Source organism: Theobroma cacao, chromosome 1 (genome assembly GCF_000208745.1).
Source record: "Theobroma cacao cultivar B97-61/B2 chromosome 1, Criollo_cocoa_genome_V2, whole genome shotgun sequence".
NCBI classification, from domain to species: domain Eukaryota; kingdom Viridiplantae; phylum Streptophyta; class Magnoliopsida; order Malvales; family Malvaceae; genus Theobroma; species Theobroma cacao.
This window is the reverse complement of record NC_030850.1, coordinates 29563107-29578880: the sequence shown is the minus strand read 5'-3', so window position 1 is coordinate 29578880 and position 15774 is coordinate 29563107. Positions and strand designations below refer to the sequence as shown.

The following is a 15774-nucleotide window of genomic DNA, read 5'->3' as shown; positions in this document are numbered from 1 at the left end:
TTTTCTCTTCATTTCTCTTAGAATAAAAATCAGATCATCATCATTGTACCTCATTGCAGATTCAACCAAGGGTGGGTATTGTGAAAATTTAATGCTTTCTTGTCCAATTTAATTTCTAAACACATTTAACTAACTAAAACTACCAATTTAACTAAAAATCAAAACCTAAAAATTTCAAAATCTCCCCCCTAGAATTTCATCCAGCCCTTGATGTCACTTTTAGATCTCTCTCCTCAAGCATACTAAATGGAAACAAAGGCATAAGAAAGGTAGAAATCAAGCTAAAGTCGAAAAATCTTACCGTTAGACGCGTAAACGAGCGAAAAATACGAATTCTCCTTTGAATTTTCTTGTTTCTCTTTGGTTTTTCTTTTTTTCTTCCTTTCCTCTCTATTTCCTCTCTTGTTCTTCATTATGGCGGGCCAGCACTTAAAATGGGGTTTAAATGGGCTGACTTTTCATTAAAATAATATTATATCATTAAAAAAATGCCACGTGTCACTTTCCCATTTGCCCATTTTTAAAAGTTCATCCATTTGTTTTCAAATTTTCACCATACACTTGTCCCACATATCCATAGCTTAGATAAAATTCTCAGACTTATCCAAAGTCTCAGTGGAGTAATTTTTTGAAATTTACACTTTTGCCCCCGTAAAAGTCAAAAATTACATTTTTTACCCCAAAAACTGAAAAATTGCCCATTGACATATTTTTCATCCCTTATACTCATACCATTCTCCAATTTTTCAAATTTGATCTAAATTCTCTCAAAATCTCAAATTTTGTCCGCGAGTGGCAAAATTACGATTTTACCCCTACACTCCAGAAATCACAAGAATTAAAATTTTTCACTTCCTATCATTAAATTATACTCCAAATAGTTAATCTTGGTCAAAAATTTCACTCCATTATCAAATTATTATCTTAGGTGGTAAAATGACGATTTTGCCCCTGAACGTCAAAATTTTTAATTTTACCCCTAATGAACCCTCGAACTCTGAACAATCATTTTTAGTCATTCCTTGACTATAAAATTTTAAATTTCATCATACGATTCCTATTTGAACTAGTTCAAGATTAAATCAATTCAAGTGTACCGTTAGATACGATACCGGATTTCGTCTGTTCTTAGGACTTTCCTAGCATAATAACATGTTACTCAGTGCATGTATGTCATGACATGTGTTTATAGGGTCGGGTTTTACACCTCAGCCCTTGGGTTACCAGGCAGTTGAGCAAACGGTTCAATGATGCACATCACTTTGTGGTTAAATCTATCAATCGAGTGGAGTTCGAAGTTAAAGACAATAAGATGGACAAACTTTTAAACTTGTCCAAGAAGACGTGTTCATGTTGTGAGTTCCAAACAGATTTACTGCAATTCAGCCATGCCATTGTAGCAATAAGGTCAAAATATCTTTATTTCTTATTTGAACCTTAATTGACATAGTATTTACATTGTGCTTGAACATTGAGTTCATTGTATTTTTCAGTAAATGTAAATGTGAAGCAATTGAATTCTGTGCTGACTACTACAAGACAACCGTTTTGGTGGAAGGTTATGCGGGGTTCATTCACCTGGTAGGGCATCCTAGTGAGTGGGACATCCCCCCTTATGTGAAACAAATTGTCGTCTTACCACCACCTTTGCAAGGCCAAGCGGGAAGACGTAGGAGGAGAAGGATTCTATTGACCGGTGAAGGCAGTCGAGCATGGAGATGTTCGCAATACAAGAGGTACAGGCATAACAAACAGAATTGCCCATACCCATTTACAGTTTCATCCACAAATTCGGCACCATCTCTAAGTCAATTGGCGCCTCCATGAGTGCGTCAATCGAAAGCATGTTCAAGTTGTAGACAAACAGGTCACACACGTAACAACTGTCCAATACGAAGGATAATGTCTAAAAACGTTGATTGTCTTATGGATGAAGACAGCTGGTCGGCCTAACTAACTGTGTAACCCATATGCAATACCTTTGCCACAATTTGCTCTTACAGTATCTTACATTCATTCATATTCGGATTTGGATTTTGTGTTTGTTAGTTTCCTTCTGTAGATGAGTCTTTATTTTTTTATTAATTTTGTAGATATATTATTTGATTATTCATTTCATTTTGTTCGTAGTTTTGAATACTGAATAGACTTGCGAAGTCCTTATACTGTTTGAATAGATTATTATTTATTATTGATAGCTTATGGGATATGCTTATTAATAAGTCAAATATTTAAGTGTAAAAGATTTAGGGTATTGATAATATATATAAATATTTTTTTACTTGATTATTTGAATGTAGAATATGTAAATTAATTAATAAATTAAATTATCATTTTTACAAAAATTAAATTATCATTTTTACAAAAATAATATAAAATGACTAAATAATTTCTTTCTTCTTGTATTTCTAATAGTAAACAAATTTGAAATTGGTTATTTAACTTAGTTTTTTACTTGAGCTAAAGTCAAATAAGTGAAAGGAATATGTTTATTTAATTTTTTATTTTAGGGTTTTAAATATAAGGACGAAAATGAATGAAAACATATATTAATGCTAAGCTAATAAAAGAAACGCCACGTGGCAGTTCCCATCAGAAGGTGTTGGGGTTAAGATTAGGTTGTAATTGGTAGATGTCAATGACATCTTGTGGTGACACATTGAGTGGAAACAGATTTATAGCGTGACACGCTGACTGGTTGCAGTATTGTGGGGTGACACGCTGAGTGGAAGCAGATACGTGGCATGACACGTTGACTTGTTGCAGTATTGTGGGGTGACATGCCGAGTGGAAGCAGATACATGGCGTGACACGCTAACTTGTTGCAGTATTCAGGGGTGACACCCCATGCCCCAATGGGGTGACACGCCACGTGGTTGCAATATTAATTTAAACTAAATTTACATAAGCTTTTGAGATTTATAAGCACTGTGTTTGAATTAAGAAATTAATGTATAAAATGTACGAATATTAAAATTAATAAAATTAATTGTATATACAAAAAAAATGTACAAACAAGGGTCGATATGTAAAGGTTTCGCTCTAACAACTGTTGAAAAAAATTTCTAAAGTGTATTGGGGACGCATATTTGCAATCATATTCTGCTTAAGTCTGATCTGTTCCGATTGTAAAATATCGTTAATGTACCCTATCATGAACATACCGCAACTGATACTATCATTTTGTCGATGTACTTTAGCTTTTGGCAAATGAATTTCTAATGACATCGACGTCAAATCCCATGTCTTTCGATGTGTTCTGTTGAAATAACCGGCTTGATGGCAGATGATTGGCATCATTGTCGTAAAAGGTGTCATCTGAGCCATACGCACTCTGTTATCCTTAGCATCCAAAGTTCTTGCGGAGTCCACCACTTTGATCGTCCACCTCACCAAGTCAATCTTTGCAACCACCCAATGCCCACCCATATTGCCAGGCACGAGGATGAAATCGACATCTTCACATTTTTTGTCGTATGTCAACCTCTCACCCTTCACTACCCCAGCAACTCATCCGAAATTTCCATAGTGGCCCGAGTATCTTCAGTTGAAAATGTCGTGTGTAGCATATGGATAGTGTCTTGTGAAACATGTATATGTTAGCTTACACTTAATGCAATCAAAAACTTAGTATTTACAGAATTGAAAATTTTTCAAATAAACTTACGAAGAATATCGTTGCAACCACGCATGCATGGGTATTGTACAGTTTCGACTTTGGCTCTGTCACTCGCTTACAGAGTACGTTGAGGCATGCGTCTATTTGTTCACTTGTCATTTCTTCTTTGGGATCCTCTAATGTTGTGAAAAAATCAGTCCCTTAATCCCCTAAGATCCCAACGTTACGCTTGCATATATAACAGAATGAATTTCATAAGCCTTAGTGGATTAATGTTTCATTAAAAAATAATATTTGCAATGTTATTTATGAGCTTACCTCGCACACTCGTCTTTCTTGAAAGCTTCATACGCTTCAACCGTTGTGCTCTTTACATTTCGACAGCTCAATGAGGGGTCGACATACGGGTTTGCCCTGTATTTGCTCGCCATTTTCAACCGTGCCCGCTTAGTTGAGTCTGAAATTTGTGTTGCACGATGATGGACATCAAATGACTCTAGTGACGACAACCGTGACCTACTGGCTTCAAGAGTGCTTTGAGGAAGATGGTCCCCTTTTACTGCTGCCTCGACTAATGCATCGACTTAAGAAAGATGCTCTCCTTCAGCCACAACTGAGTAAAGGTCCCCTTCCTTCTCACAGATGCATTGATAACCGAATCGACCTCAAGAACAGGGTTTTTTTCAGCATCATCTGATTGAAAGGTCGCATCCCTTACCACTGCATCATCTGGATCGACCTCAAGAATAGGGTCTCCGTTAGTACCAACAACGTCATCGTGAATGTGAACACTAGGTTCATCATACTACCCATCATCAGCATCATCATGGTCCTCACCAGCTTCGTGAGATGAAGGTCCACCCTACAAAACGAGACAAATGGGAAAACCCGTTAGCTCATAAAATACCACAAACCATAAATCGAGAACAAAAAATAGAACTACACCTACTAAACGTAAACAACCAATATATGAGTGAAGATAGAATAACGTACTTGTGATTAGGTCATCTAGAATCCGAGCAATGATACGGTCCTCAAATGTCTGCATTGCCAAAGTATATGACTGAATTGAAGCCTTTAGCTCCAACATGTCTTTTTTATACCGGTGCATGGTCCGTCACAGCTGACGCTTTGTGATTACTCCGTCATTAACTCTTGTCAAATAGGTCAACTGCAATAACATATATTACTATGTTATTCAATAATCATATACAGAATTGTTGAACATTAACCGTTAGAACTTTAATATCCTTACCAGTGGCTTGTTACCACTATGCAGTTGAGTAGGATTGATCGGTGGTTGAAGAGCTATCGTCCATTTTCTCAACTACAATAACAGAAATTACTGTGTTACTCTATAAACATATGTGGAAATGTTGAACAGAAACCGTTAGAATCGATCTTACCAACGAGTCGTTAGCACTATGCGTCTGAGGAGGACCTCTTGGTGGTTGAGGAGCTGTTGTCACATGGTCCAACTGCAAATACAGATATGTTATTCGATAATCACATATGGAATTGTTGAACACAAACTGTTATAACCGATCTTATCGACGGGTCGTTAGCACTATGAGTCTGAGAAGGACCTCTCGGTGGTTATGAAGTTGTGTCGCATGGTCCAACTATAAACACAGATATGTTATTCGATAATCACATATGAAATTGTTGAACACAAACCGTTAGAACCATCCTTACTGGCTCTTCACTGCTATTGCCATGGTCGTCACCTTCCTTCCTCAACTCGGGGTTCGACAGCTCATCGACTCCAGAGCAGCGATGCGCCTCTGCTTCATGGCACCAGTGGCTATTTTCTGCTTCAAGTTTCTCCTTTTTTCCCTCGCACCTAAGCCCTAGTCCGCCAAATCCTCCATGTGCCTTATTGGCATATATTGGTGGCCCTCAGATAACGAGACATCGATGTCCACAAAATACTCCCGGCTAGCCTCATTCGAGGTGAGCTCCAAGGTCTCGACTGCCTATAACTGTAAAATAGGGATTGTGATTAAATTTTAGGGAAAATTATTATACAAATTCATAGCAAAAATTAGTAGTTGTTCACTCACCTGCTGAGATGACTCCAACATCTCAACTGCCTTGTAGAAATCTATTGGCTTCTGGTTGCATTGCCATTTGCACATGCGTGGGTAGACGTTGTCCTTCGGAGCAAAAGGGGCAACTATCTTTCGCAAGGTCGGAATTACCTTCATTGCCTAGAACTACAAGTCAAATGTAACCATTATCAGACTGTAAATGATAAATGAGTGCAACCATAAATTATTATGTCAAAAAGAAAATGAAAAATGTTACGTGATAGTACCTATATCACCCACGCGAATCTGTAAATGTTATACCATAAACGATCCTTCTGAACGTTTGAGGCAGGCACTTCGAACCCCTTTAAAAGGTAGTCCAACGTCAGCCTCCAAACATAATGACCCAATAGGAAGACATTCCAAGCGTCAATATCCTTCACCAATGACAAGAGCCAAGGTGTCACCCGTCTATGGTAGTCTTGACCAAATAAAATGTTATTTGCGATCAAGATGAATGCCATCTTGGTTGCATCTCCCGGTCGCTGAAAGTTACCTCCGCGGAACATATCAAGCAACGCCTGCAACTTAACGCTCTATTACCAATTCCAATATCGTGCATGAATTTCGTCCGTAATAACCTTGTACGGTATTGTGAACACATCGGGTATTTGACCAAACTTCAGTCCGGTGATAAGGCAGAACTCCTGCATTGATATGTGCGCCTTGCTTTTGCCAATAGCAAACCATAGCTCATGCTCCATTGAATTTGTCACAGTGATTCGACGAATCATGATGTTATGCAGGAGACTAGCAGAGAAGTAGCCTTGTGGATATACGTCCAGCAGCATTCCGAAGCACGTACGCTTCACTGCATTATACTCCCCTTTCTCTTAGAGAGTCTTGTTGATGTAATGTAGTTGCAACCACTTACAGTGGGTGTTAATAGCGACATTGAACGCCCACTTCTCCGTCGGCACAATAGGTAAACTGTCAAGATCCTCATACTGTCTGGACTGCATCTGCAAAACATGGCACACATGCACGAGTGAGTTAACTCATAATGTTGTAACACGACATGCATATAACATAAAATGTTGTAACACACCATGCGTATCAAGTCAAATGTTGTTACACTCCAATCACTATAATTATTGTATCCTTACACGAATTGGCCTAAAATACCCATGGCGTATGACACGTCAATTAATGTAATTATTGACTCGTTACATGAACTGCCAAAAAATAACTAATGTTGTGACACACTAAAAACCCCAAAAAGTAGTTAACCCACTACACGTCATATCTGTTGTAGTTCAAAACTTTAGTACGACCATAAAATCGGGAAGAAAATAGTTTAAACATAACAATTGAAAAAGATTGAGAAAACACAAACATATCACACAAACTCAGCAAAAAATTAACGAACAGAAGAAAGTTTTATTTTCAGACTGACTGACCTTTTCACTGATAACTGACATTGTTGTTGTGGTGTCGTCAAGCTTGCAAAGAACAAAGTCGAACACTTTGGTACCTTCGGGAATGAGAAATGAATCGAATCAAACTCTTTGAGTTCCTTCACACTAACATTTGCGATTTCTAAAAAATATCTAATTAAAATGAAATAACCTCACATTTTTCTTATAAATATTCATTTATTCATTGAATTCATTCAGTGGAAGTCCAATCTGTTTTCTCGTTATTTGCTCGCTTTGTTTTCCTTTTTCAAACCATGTCGTATCACATGTTCAAGCCATGCCATGTCACACACTCTAAACCCTGCCGTGTCACAGATCTCCATGGAGTCTAACAAACTTTGAACCCTGCTGTGTCACAGATTCCCTCATGGCATGTCACAAACTCTGAATGTTGGCGTGTCACAAATTCCCTCCTTGGCGTGTCACAAACTCTGATGCTGCCGTGTCACAGATTCCCTCCATGGCGTGTCACAAACTCTGATGCTGCCGTGTCACAGATTCCCTCCATTGCGTGTCACAAACTCTGAACGCTACCGTATCACAGATTCCCTCCATGGTGTGACACAAACTCTGAACCTTACCGTGTCACAAATTCTCTCCATGGCGTGTCACAAACTCTAAACCTTGCCATGTCACAACTGTGTCACACATTCCCAACATGCCGTTTCACAAACTCTAAACCTTGCCCTACCACAGTTGTGTCACATATAGCTTGTTGTAACACGACTATTTTGTGTTTTGGATTCACATCTTTCTCCTTTCGATTCGCCACCGTATTAGGGATTTCTGATTTCACATCATTCTCCAAGCTTTCGATTCATCACGATCGGTTCCTCGTTCAGTTTAATATCACTCTTCTCCTATTATATGAATGCCATGTTCGAAATCTCTGAAAAATCATCTCATGCAACATTATTTTGTTTTGCACAAGCTTCGTGAAAAAAAATGGATGTTTTACACAAAATTAGATGTTTGCAAATTCTTTACATATTTATTTTCTCATTTTTCGCCTGTTTGAGAATGCGTGTCAACGAAAATAGCTCATTAAGGGTATTTTTGTTCCAAAACCTATTCTCGTGGCTAAAAACAATTAAAATTATCTGAAAGCTTATTTCAAAAAACACGTTATTTTTAAGGACTAAAAAACAATTTTCCCTTCCCTAATATTTTTTTATTGGTTTTTTGTTTTTAGAAGAAAAATGAAACACACAAGTTACATAAAATGTATGATTTTATCTTATACAAAGCAATTATATTTTAGTAGGTGATATAGTTTAATCAAATTATGATCTTACTTTATATAAACTTCTAAAAAAACAAAAAGTAAGTGATAAAAATAATGACCAAACAAAACCTTATTGTTAGTTTATGTTACAGTCAACTCATCATATTATTTAATTCTAATACTTTGGGTCACGCACTCAAGATGGCTACTAACAATTTTTTTTTTTGAGCTCACTAGCAATTATTGCATGTGGAAATAACAATGCTCCCCAGTGTCTTCCTGACTAACGAAGGGCTTTTCTTAGAAAAATCTCTATTAAAAAAATTAAAAATATTCACAATAAAAAATTTGCATATCTACAAAGACGAAGTTGAGCCTTCGAAGTTTCTGTTTAAGCTTTCGAACAAGGCACCAGCACCCTCCCAACAAATAATTTCTCTCTTTCATTAAAATAATTTTTAAAAAAATGGAGGAGAGCTTCAGAGCCATGGCAAACCCACACACAGCGGTACATCCACCACCCTAAATCTTTTAAACCCAGAAATCCTCCCACGTAAACGACACGTGTCATCCAAGCCTACCTCCGTATAATCTCTCGAACAAAAAAGATTTTTTTTTTTTTTTAAAAGAAAAAATATCGCCAGCTAAACTTCTCTCCCCCTTCCCCTTCTCTCTCACAATCACCACCACCCGCTATGGATACCCTCCTCCACCCTCCACCAACAAGTTCCATGGCCAAACGCCCTTGCCCTTCTTCCTCTCAAAACCCTAGGCTTCCTTCTCACTTCTCTCAAATGGACCATCTCCTTCACTTTTTGCTTTCCCTCGCCGATTCCTCTCCTCCAATTTCCCTCGACCTTTCCTTCGACCGCCTCCTCGAGTCTTCCCCTTCCGACGCCGAACAGTCTATTCTCATCGATCGCGCTCACAAGCTCGGTTCCCTCCTCCTTGGTGCCGCCAACCGCTCCGCTCGAAAACGTGCTTCGCTTCATAACTCCATCGCCTGGGTCCTCCCGCCTGATCTCACCATCAAAGTACACTTCAATTCTTCATCATTTTGATCGAAGGCCGTGATTTTCTTCTTTCTTTTTTAGTTTTTGGGTGATGATGTGGTTTTTCAATTGCAGGTGTTTTCGATGCTGGATTCGCAGAGTCTTTGCTACGCCGCGGCAACGTGTTCGATGTTTAACAAGTGTGCTATGGATCCTTTGTGCTATGCCAATATTGACCTCACCACCGTTGTTCCCAAGGTCAATAATGCCGTTGTCTCCACCATGATCCAACGAGCTGGAAAATCACTGCAGTAAGATTTCCTTTCTTTCCTTTTTAGCTATTTTTGCTCAGCAAGATTTTCTTTTTAAGCTATTAGAATTCAGCATTTAATTTTAGTAATAAATGCTTGATCTTAGCTACGGTTCCATGCTTGAATTGCCTTTTGGGTAGTGAAATAATTAATAACAAGCTTTCCTGACACTCAGAAAATATTTAATTACAAAATTCATTAATTAGTAACTCAAAGGTTGTTTCTGCAAGTTCCTTTATAGCTGTTGGAGAAATGATTAGTGTGACTTAGTATCATGGCTGGCTGATTAATGTTTGCATATGTTTGTTTATTTTATTGTAGTTTCTTGTTAATTATTGTTTTTTTGATGGTTACTTAGATCTCTTAAGCTTGGTATAGTACCAGGACCAACCGCGTCTCGTGGATCCTGTCAACCATTGGTTTACACCATCAGGAATTCTGTAGATGTATCTAGCATTTCGTGGAATGATAAAAAGACCAGGCAAGGGAAGGAATCATCTATTCTGACGAGGTCCTGCTTATATCCGTTAACTGGGGATAATGGTGCTGCTGGGTATGGTTGAATGCATTAAGCTGTAATTTAGAATCTGATATGTGAAATTAGTTATTTTTTTCTTATCACTTACTTTTTCATATTGTAAGGACTCTTCTGAGGAGGTTGCATCTTTACAATATTGAAAGAATGGACAATGCATCACTTTGTGTGGCATTAGCAGCTTGCCCTTCTTTACTAGATTTGGAAATTGTTGGCCTGTAAGTTTCTTTCTTTAAGCTGGTTTTCAGTATTCTCTCTCTCTCTCTCCCTCCCTCTCCCCCTCCGTGCGCCCCTCCTTGCATTTTTTTTTGGTCAGATTGGGCATGCATGCAGTAAGCTATGGTTACTGGATGATATAGCAAGCTGACAACCTTAAAACTTAAAAGTTGTTTCTAAATGAACATAAAGTGGTAGACAGATATTCATAAATAGCTGATTGAAGTGAATACTAAATGGACCATTTTTATATTAATTAAAGTAAGCACTTTGTTGGCACCTGAATCGTTGAATTTTTGTTGGTTCTTAACCCAGCTTGATTTACATTTTTGATGATGATACTCATTTAGATGGTAATGTTTTAGCAAAGTAGCTGATGCTTTTTCTCTGTTTTCACAATTGTTTGATCACCCTTCTTCTGATGCAGTCATGTTGAGCTGAGGCAAACTTTGATGTCAGTAAGCTCAAATTGTCACTTGATAGAGCGTTTATTCTTTGAATCCTCCAAAACAGGTGCAGAGTCTGTTCATGAGTGTGTCTTTCTTCAATTGGCCTAAAATATCTGCTCAAGGTGTTATGGTTAATGCAGGCAGGGATGACAGCTTGAAATCGCCAACTTGTGTTGATTTAGTGAACAATTGTCCTAATCTTTCTTCTTTATCACTGAGAGGTTTTAAACTGCATGATTATAAAGTTCGCATACTTGTTAAGGTATGCACCAATTTCATGTTGTTTAAAATGATTGCCCTTTTGGTTTGCTCTTCAGGGGCATGCTTAATGGAAATAATCTTGTCAAACATTCAAAATTCTCACTTGATAATCTGTAATTGCCTAACCAGGTTTCATTGCCCTTGCTGTTTGATTTTTTTTCCCCTTTTTTAAATGGCTAATGTCTACAGTCAATTGATATGCCAACTTTATTTTCTACTTTTGATGGACAAATTTAACTTTTCCTTATAAAGGCATTGGCTACTTGTAAGGTTTTTTGGTTTGACATATAATGTCAATAGTTTGAAAGTATTAGGAAGGATGGTTTTGCATAAATATCTCAAGTGCCGGTATTATGTGCCTGGAAGAATGGTGATTCTATTTGATTATGCTGCACAGAGAGTGAGCGTTGGTCTGTAGTGTCATAGATTTGATCTGAATGTGAATTGAAGTTTAGTCCTTCTAATCACTTGCAGGGATTCCGGAAACTTAAATATGCTGATTTTTCAACATCATATTCAATCACTGGAACTTTTTTGAGGTCCGTGCATGACTTGTCAAACCTACCTATGAGAATCCTTTTTTTCCTTGTTTTTCAACATTCCTTTTCGAACAATGCTCATAATTTTTTTTTCCTTTGATTAGGAACTTGGGAAGTGGCAGTGGTGGGAATCTACTAGAGGTTTTAGTTTTAAGGGACTGCATGCATCTCAAAGAGGTGAGATCTTCATCCAACCTCCCACTGCCTCCTCCTAGAGCAGACAACCTCATTCTGCCTCTCTCTCGCTCTCTCAATTTTGACTTTTCATCTGCAGATGGAAGTTGCTCGGTTCTTGACAGCAGTTCTTTCAGGAGACTTCAAGTTCCTTCGGCATCTTGTGAGTGAAGTTGATATGTGAATACCATTTTCATAATCCTTTTTTATGCTCAATCCTCTTTTCATTCTGATTATGTCCTATCCCATAGGACATATCTAATAGGGAAGGTTTAGCTTCAGAAGGTGACTGGTACCAGAGATCTTACAACTCAAGGTAATAATATCATTCTTGGGATTCTGTTAAACAGTTGATAGTGTTTTATGTTTTAATATCTAACCTTGTTGCATATTTTGCAGCATTATTCCTCTAAAGGAGGTGTTTGAAGTAAGACCCAATATTTGCGTGCTGGCTGAGTTTCCATCAGAAGGAAGGTTGGTCTATCCTCCAAATAATTCAGTGGTCACTTCATTGTTCTGTGTGTGTGGTTTAATTTTTATTTTAAGGATAAGAAATGAGATTTGCCATTTGGACTTGGGTTTCTTGACTTTGCAGCTTCATCGACATAGACCACATGATTGATAGTTATATTAACAGTGATGTCAGCTTGCCATCTCAGTTGAGTATTCATACATCTGATGGTTCATTGCTCATGAGTTCATCAGAGAGCAGCTATAATAGTGATCAGGGTAGCGGTAATGAGGAATATCAAGATTCAGGTTTTGTAATTTTCGAGGAAAGCTCAGATGAGGTGGATTTTCTGGTTGTCTAGAAGAACTGCCAGGCTAAGCGAGTATTGAAACTTGCTGCCACTAAATGAAGTGGTATGGTGATCTCTTTCTGATTTGGAAAATAAGGAACCAGCTAGTTTGTGAGTAGTTTGTTTGGTAGTGCTACTGCTAACTATTTATTCATCTCATAGCATAAAATGAGTACTTTCTTCTTTTTTCTTCTTTCCTGGCATATAGAGGGGTGCTTGGTGCTTTGCATGTTTGTAGACACAAGAATTCATATCTGGGCATGTTTACAGTGAGGAAAAGGTTATAATTCTGTTTTTTTTCAAGCATGGTGCTTGAGTATGTTTATTTAACTGGTGTCTGGAAATGTTGTATCTAGATGATATTATTGCCTTCAAATTTAGTCTGTTGATATAGGGGAGAATTTCTAATGAGCATATTGACACTGATACAGGAAATACTGATGTGCTCTGCAAATAGAATGTTTTGTTATAGGAAGAATGTGTTTTCTAACCGCATAATTTAATTTCTAACAGATTTATGTATTTTTTAACTATGTAATTTTATTCCTAACAGATGTCAGAAAGGAAGCTTTTCCAGACTGCAAGCTGAATTGAAGAGAGGCTGATAAATTGAGTTTTGAACAGCAGTAAGTTTTATTATTGTTCTCATTTATGATAATCTGATGCTGCTGCAATATCCCACGTTCAGTTTACTATGACGGGGGCCTTTCTTCTGCTTCACTGAGATTGTTATCATAAAAGCCTCTGGGGAAACTTTTTGTCCCCAGGTTTATCCCGTTTTTAGCAACTATAAGTGTAGATCATGAAAGTGGCAGCTGTTGCTTCAAGCTCTTGCTATTGTAATTTGTATAATGGCGTTTGCTGATATCTTTGTTTTGCAAATCGTCAATAGCAATTGTAGCTTATGCCTTATGTACCAGGCGATAGTGATTGGATAAATTCTCACTGTCGCCAACCGTTTTATATTGTGCTCAGGCTATAATTGTTTCTATTCACTTTTATCTACACTTCTCTGGTTTATGAGTTTTCTCGGTGGTGTTATGTTGCAATCGCATCAACTGAGAAAATGCAAATTAAAAGCTTGTGGTACTGATTTACAAGCATTTTATTAGAAATATTAAGTTAAATTTCAGATTTAGTGTTATGTATAATATAATTTTAATACATTTGTATTTTTTTAATGTAAATTTTTAACTTTTTAAATTTTATATCTTAAATTAATAAATAATAATTAAATTATTTTTTCGTCATTATATTACAAAGTTTATATTTTTTTTTCATTTTTAGAAAATCTTAAAACCTTGAGCTTTTAAATTTTAATTGTTAAAATAATTTTTTACTACTCTTATTTATAACTTTGAAATTTACTTTATTAATATGAAATAAAAATATCTCAAATTTACGAAATAAGAAATAATTAATAATTAATGACTCTGCATTTGATAAATACATAAATTTTTTATATTCATTTACGTTTAATCTTTATAAATAATTTATAAATTTTTTTGAAGAGTATATTTTTTTATTATGATGATCTGGTTTTAAGCTAAGTTTATTAATTGAAATGAAGTTTTTAAACTTTGGACGGTAATTCAGCAATTCACAATTATGTTTATGTGTTACCTGATTTTTATCTATATATATAAAAAAAAAAAAATTGATGTATATGTATTATAACGAACTGTTGAATTGATATCACGTTATAAGACCAAATGCGAGGAACCTACTCGAAGTCGGCCCCACATCAAACTAACCGGGTTTTAAGGTAAGGGGATGAAATCTTGCTTCTCAAGCTTGTACCTTCACTCAGCCCTTTCTCAGTGATGGCCAGCGGTGGCGCTAACCAGCAACAAACACCCGCCTACAAACCGTACCGTCACATAAAAACTCTAACTGCACACCAACGGGCGGTATCCTGCGTCAAATTTTCAAACGACGGAACCCTCTTAGCCTCAGCTTCCCTTGACAAAACCCTGATTATCTGGTCCGCGTCGTCCCTCTCCCTTATCCACCGCCTCGTTGGCCACTCGGACGGTGTTTCGGACCTGGCCTGGTCATCCGACTCCCATTACATCTGCTCGGCATCCGACGACTGCTCACTCCGCATCTGGGATGCACGCGCCCCCTTCGATTGCCTCAAGATCCTCAAGGGCCATTCCGACTTCGTCTTCTGCGTCAACTTCAATCCACAGTCGAATCTCATCGTTTCAGGTTCCTTCGATGAGACTATTCGCATTTGGGAAGTGAAAACAGGCAAGTGCTTGAGGGTGATAAGGGCCCACTCCATGCCGGTGACATCGGTGCACTTTAACCGTGACGGTTCGCTGATCGTATCGGGTAGCCACGAGGGGTCGTGCAAGATTTGGGATGCCAAAGAAGGGACTTGCTTGAAGACTCTAATCGATGATAAAGATCCCGCGGTCTCGTTTACCAAATTCTCCCCCAATGGGAAATTCATTCTCGTTGCCACTCTCGATAGCACTCTTGTAAGTTCACATCTTTTAAGCTTTGAAATAAAAATTAATGCGTGGGTATTTTATTTTGGTTTTTTTCTTGTTTTGATTCCGATTGCAGAAGCTGTGGAATTACTCAACTGGTAAATTTTTGAAAATATATCAAGGCCATACGAACAGGGTTTACTGTATAACATCGACATTCTCTGTTACAAGTGGGAAATACATTGTTAGTGGATCCGAGGATAAATGTGTTTACTTATGGGATCTCCAATCGAAAGCCATGATGCAGAAACTTGAAGGCCATTCTGATACTGTAATTTCTGTCACCTGCCATCCTAGCGAGAACAAGATTGCGTCTGCTGGCCTTGAAGGGGACAGAACAATTAGGATTTGGATGCAAGATGCATGACTTTGTTAAAATGACCTGTTTGTTTCCTCTCTTTAAGTTATTACTTCATAAGATACCGGTTGTAGTGAGACATTCATATCTCACTTGAAGAGCATTAACATTTCATATGGATATACAGATTGGTCTTCGACTGATTTTGAGGTTATATGCGCATAGGCAAAGTATATTGCATGAACTTTGAAAATATCAACTGTTTAATTGCTGTCATTTTTCTCATGATTCTCTTCTCAGTTCTTGATGCACCACTTGTCATCTTAACAACCTGTAGTCAGTTTTCTGG

The 15774-nt window shown here is 37.5% G+C and overlaps 2 protein-coding genes across 2 annotated transcripts; both read left to right on the top strand.

Annotated features, from left to right (window-relative positions):
• On the top strand, positions 8975-13657 carry LOC18613336 (F-box protein SKIP17). The gene is made up of 13 exons (XM_007050522.2): positions 8975-9386; positions 9480-9655; positions 10014-10208; positions 10298-10408; positions 10834-10919; positions 10996-11117; positions 11591-11655; positions 11760-11832; positions 11930-11992; positions 12081-12145; positions 12229-12303; positions 12425-12693; positions 13183-13657. Exons 1-12 carry the CDS (start codon positions 9048-9050, stop codon positions 12639-12641), a joined length of 1587 nt encoding a protein of 528 aa, XP_007050584.2. The 5' UTR covers positions 8975-9047; the 3' UTR covers positions 12642-12693; positions 13183-13657.
• LOC18613335 (COMPASS-like H3K4 histone methylase component WDR5B) lies at positions 14335-15710 on the top strand. The gene is made up of 2 exons (XM_007050521.2): positions 14335-15115; positions 15204-15710. The coding sequence occupies exons 1-2, from the start codon at positions 14453-14455 to the stop codon at positions 15492-15494; spliced, it is 954 nt and encodes a 317-aa protein (XP_007050583.2). The 5' UTR covers positions 14335-14452; the 3' UTR covers positions 15495-15710.

What these genes read in the sequence shown, in the direction of transcription:
- LOC18613336 (XM_007050522.2), top strand. Translation starts at nt 9,048, where the DNA reads ATGGATACCCTCCTCCACCCTCCACCAACAAGTTCCATGGCCAAACGC. An exon ending in TCAAGTTCCTTCGGCATCTT is followed by an intron (nt 11,993 to 12,080) that starts GTGAGTGAAGTT and finishes CCTATCCCATAG; the next exon opens with GACATATCTAATAGGGAAGG. An exon ending in GAGTTTCCATCAGAAGGAAG is followed by an intron (nt 12,304 to 12,424) that starts GTTGGTCTATCC and finishes TTGACTTTGCAG; the next exon opens with CTTCATCGACATAGACCACA.
- LOC18613335 (XM_007050521.2), top strand. Translation starts at nt 14,453, where the DNA reads ATGGCCAGCGGTGGCGCTAACCAGCAACAAACACCCGCCTACAAACCG. An exon ending in CCACTCTCGATAGCACTCTT is followed by an intron (nt 15,116 to 15,203) that starts GTAAGTTCACAT and finishes TTCCGATTGCAG; the next exon opens with AAGCTGTGGAATTACTCAAC.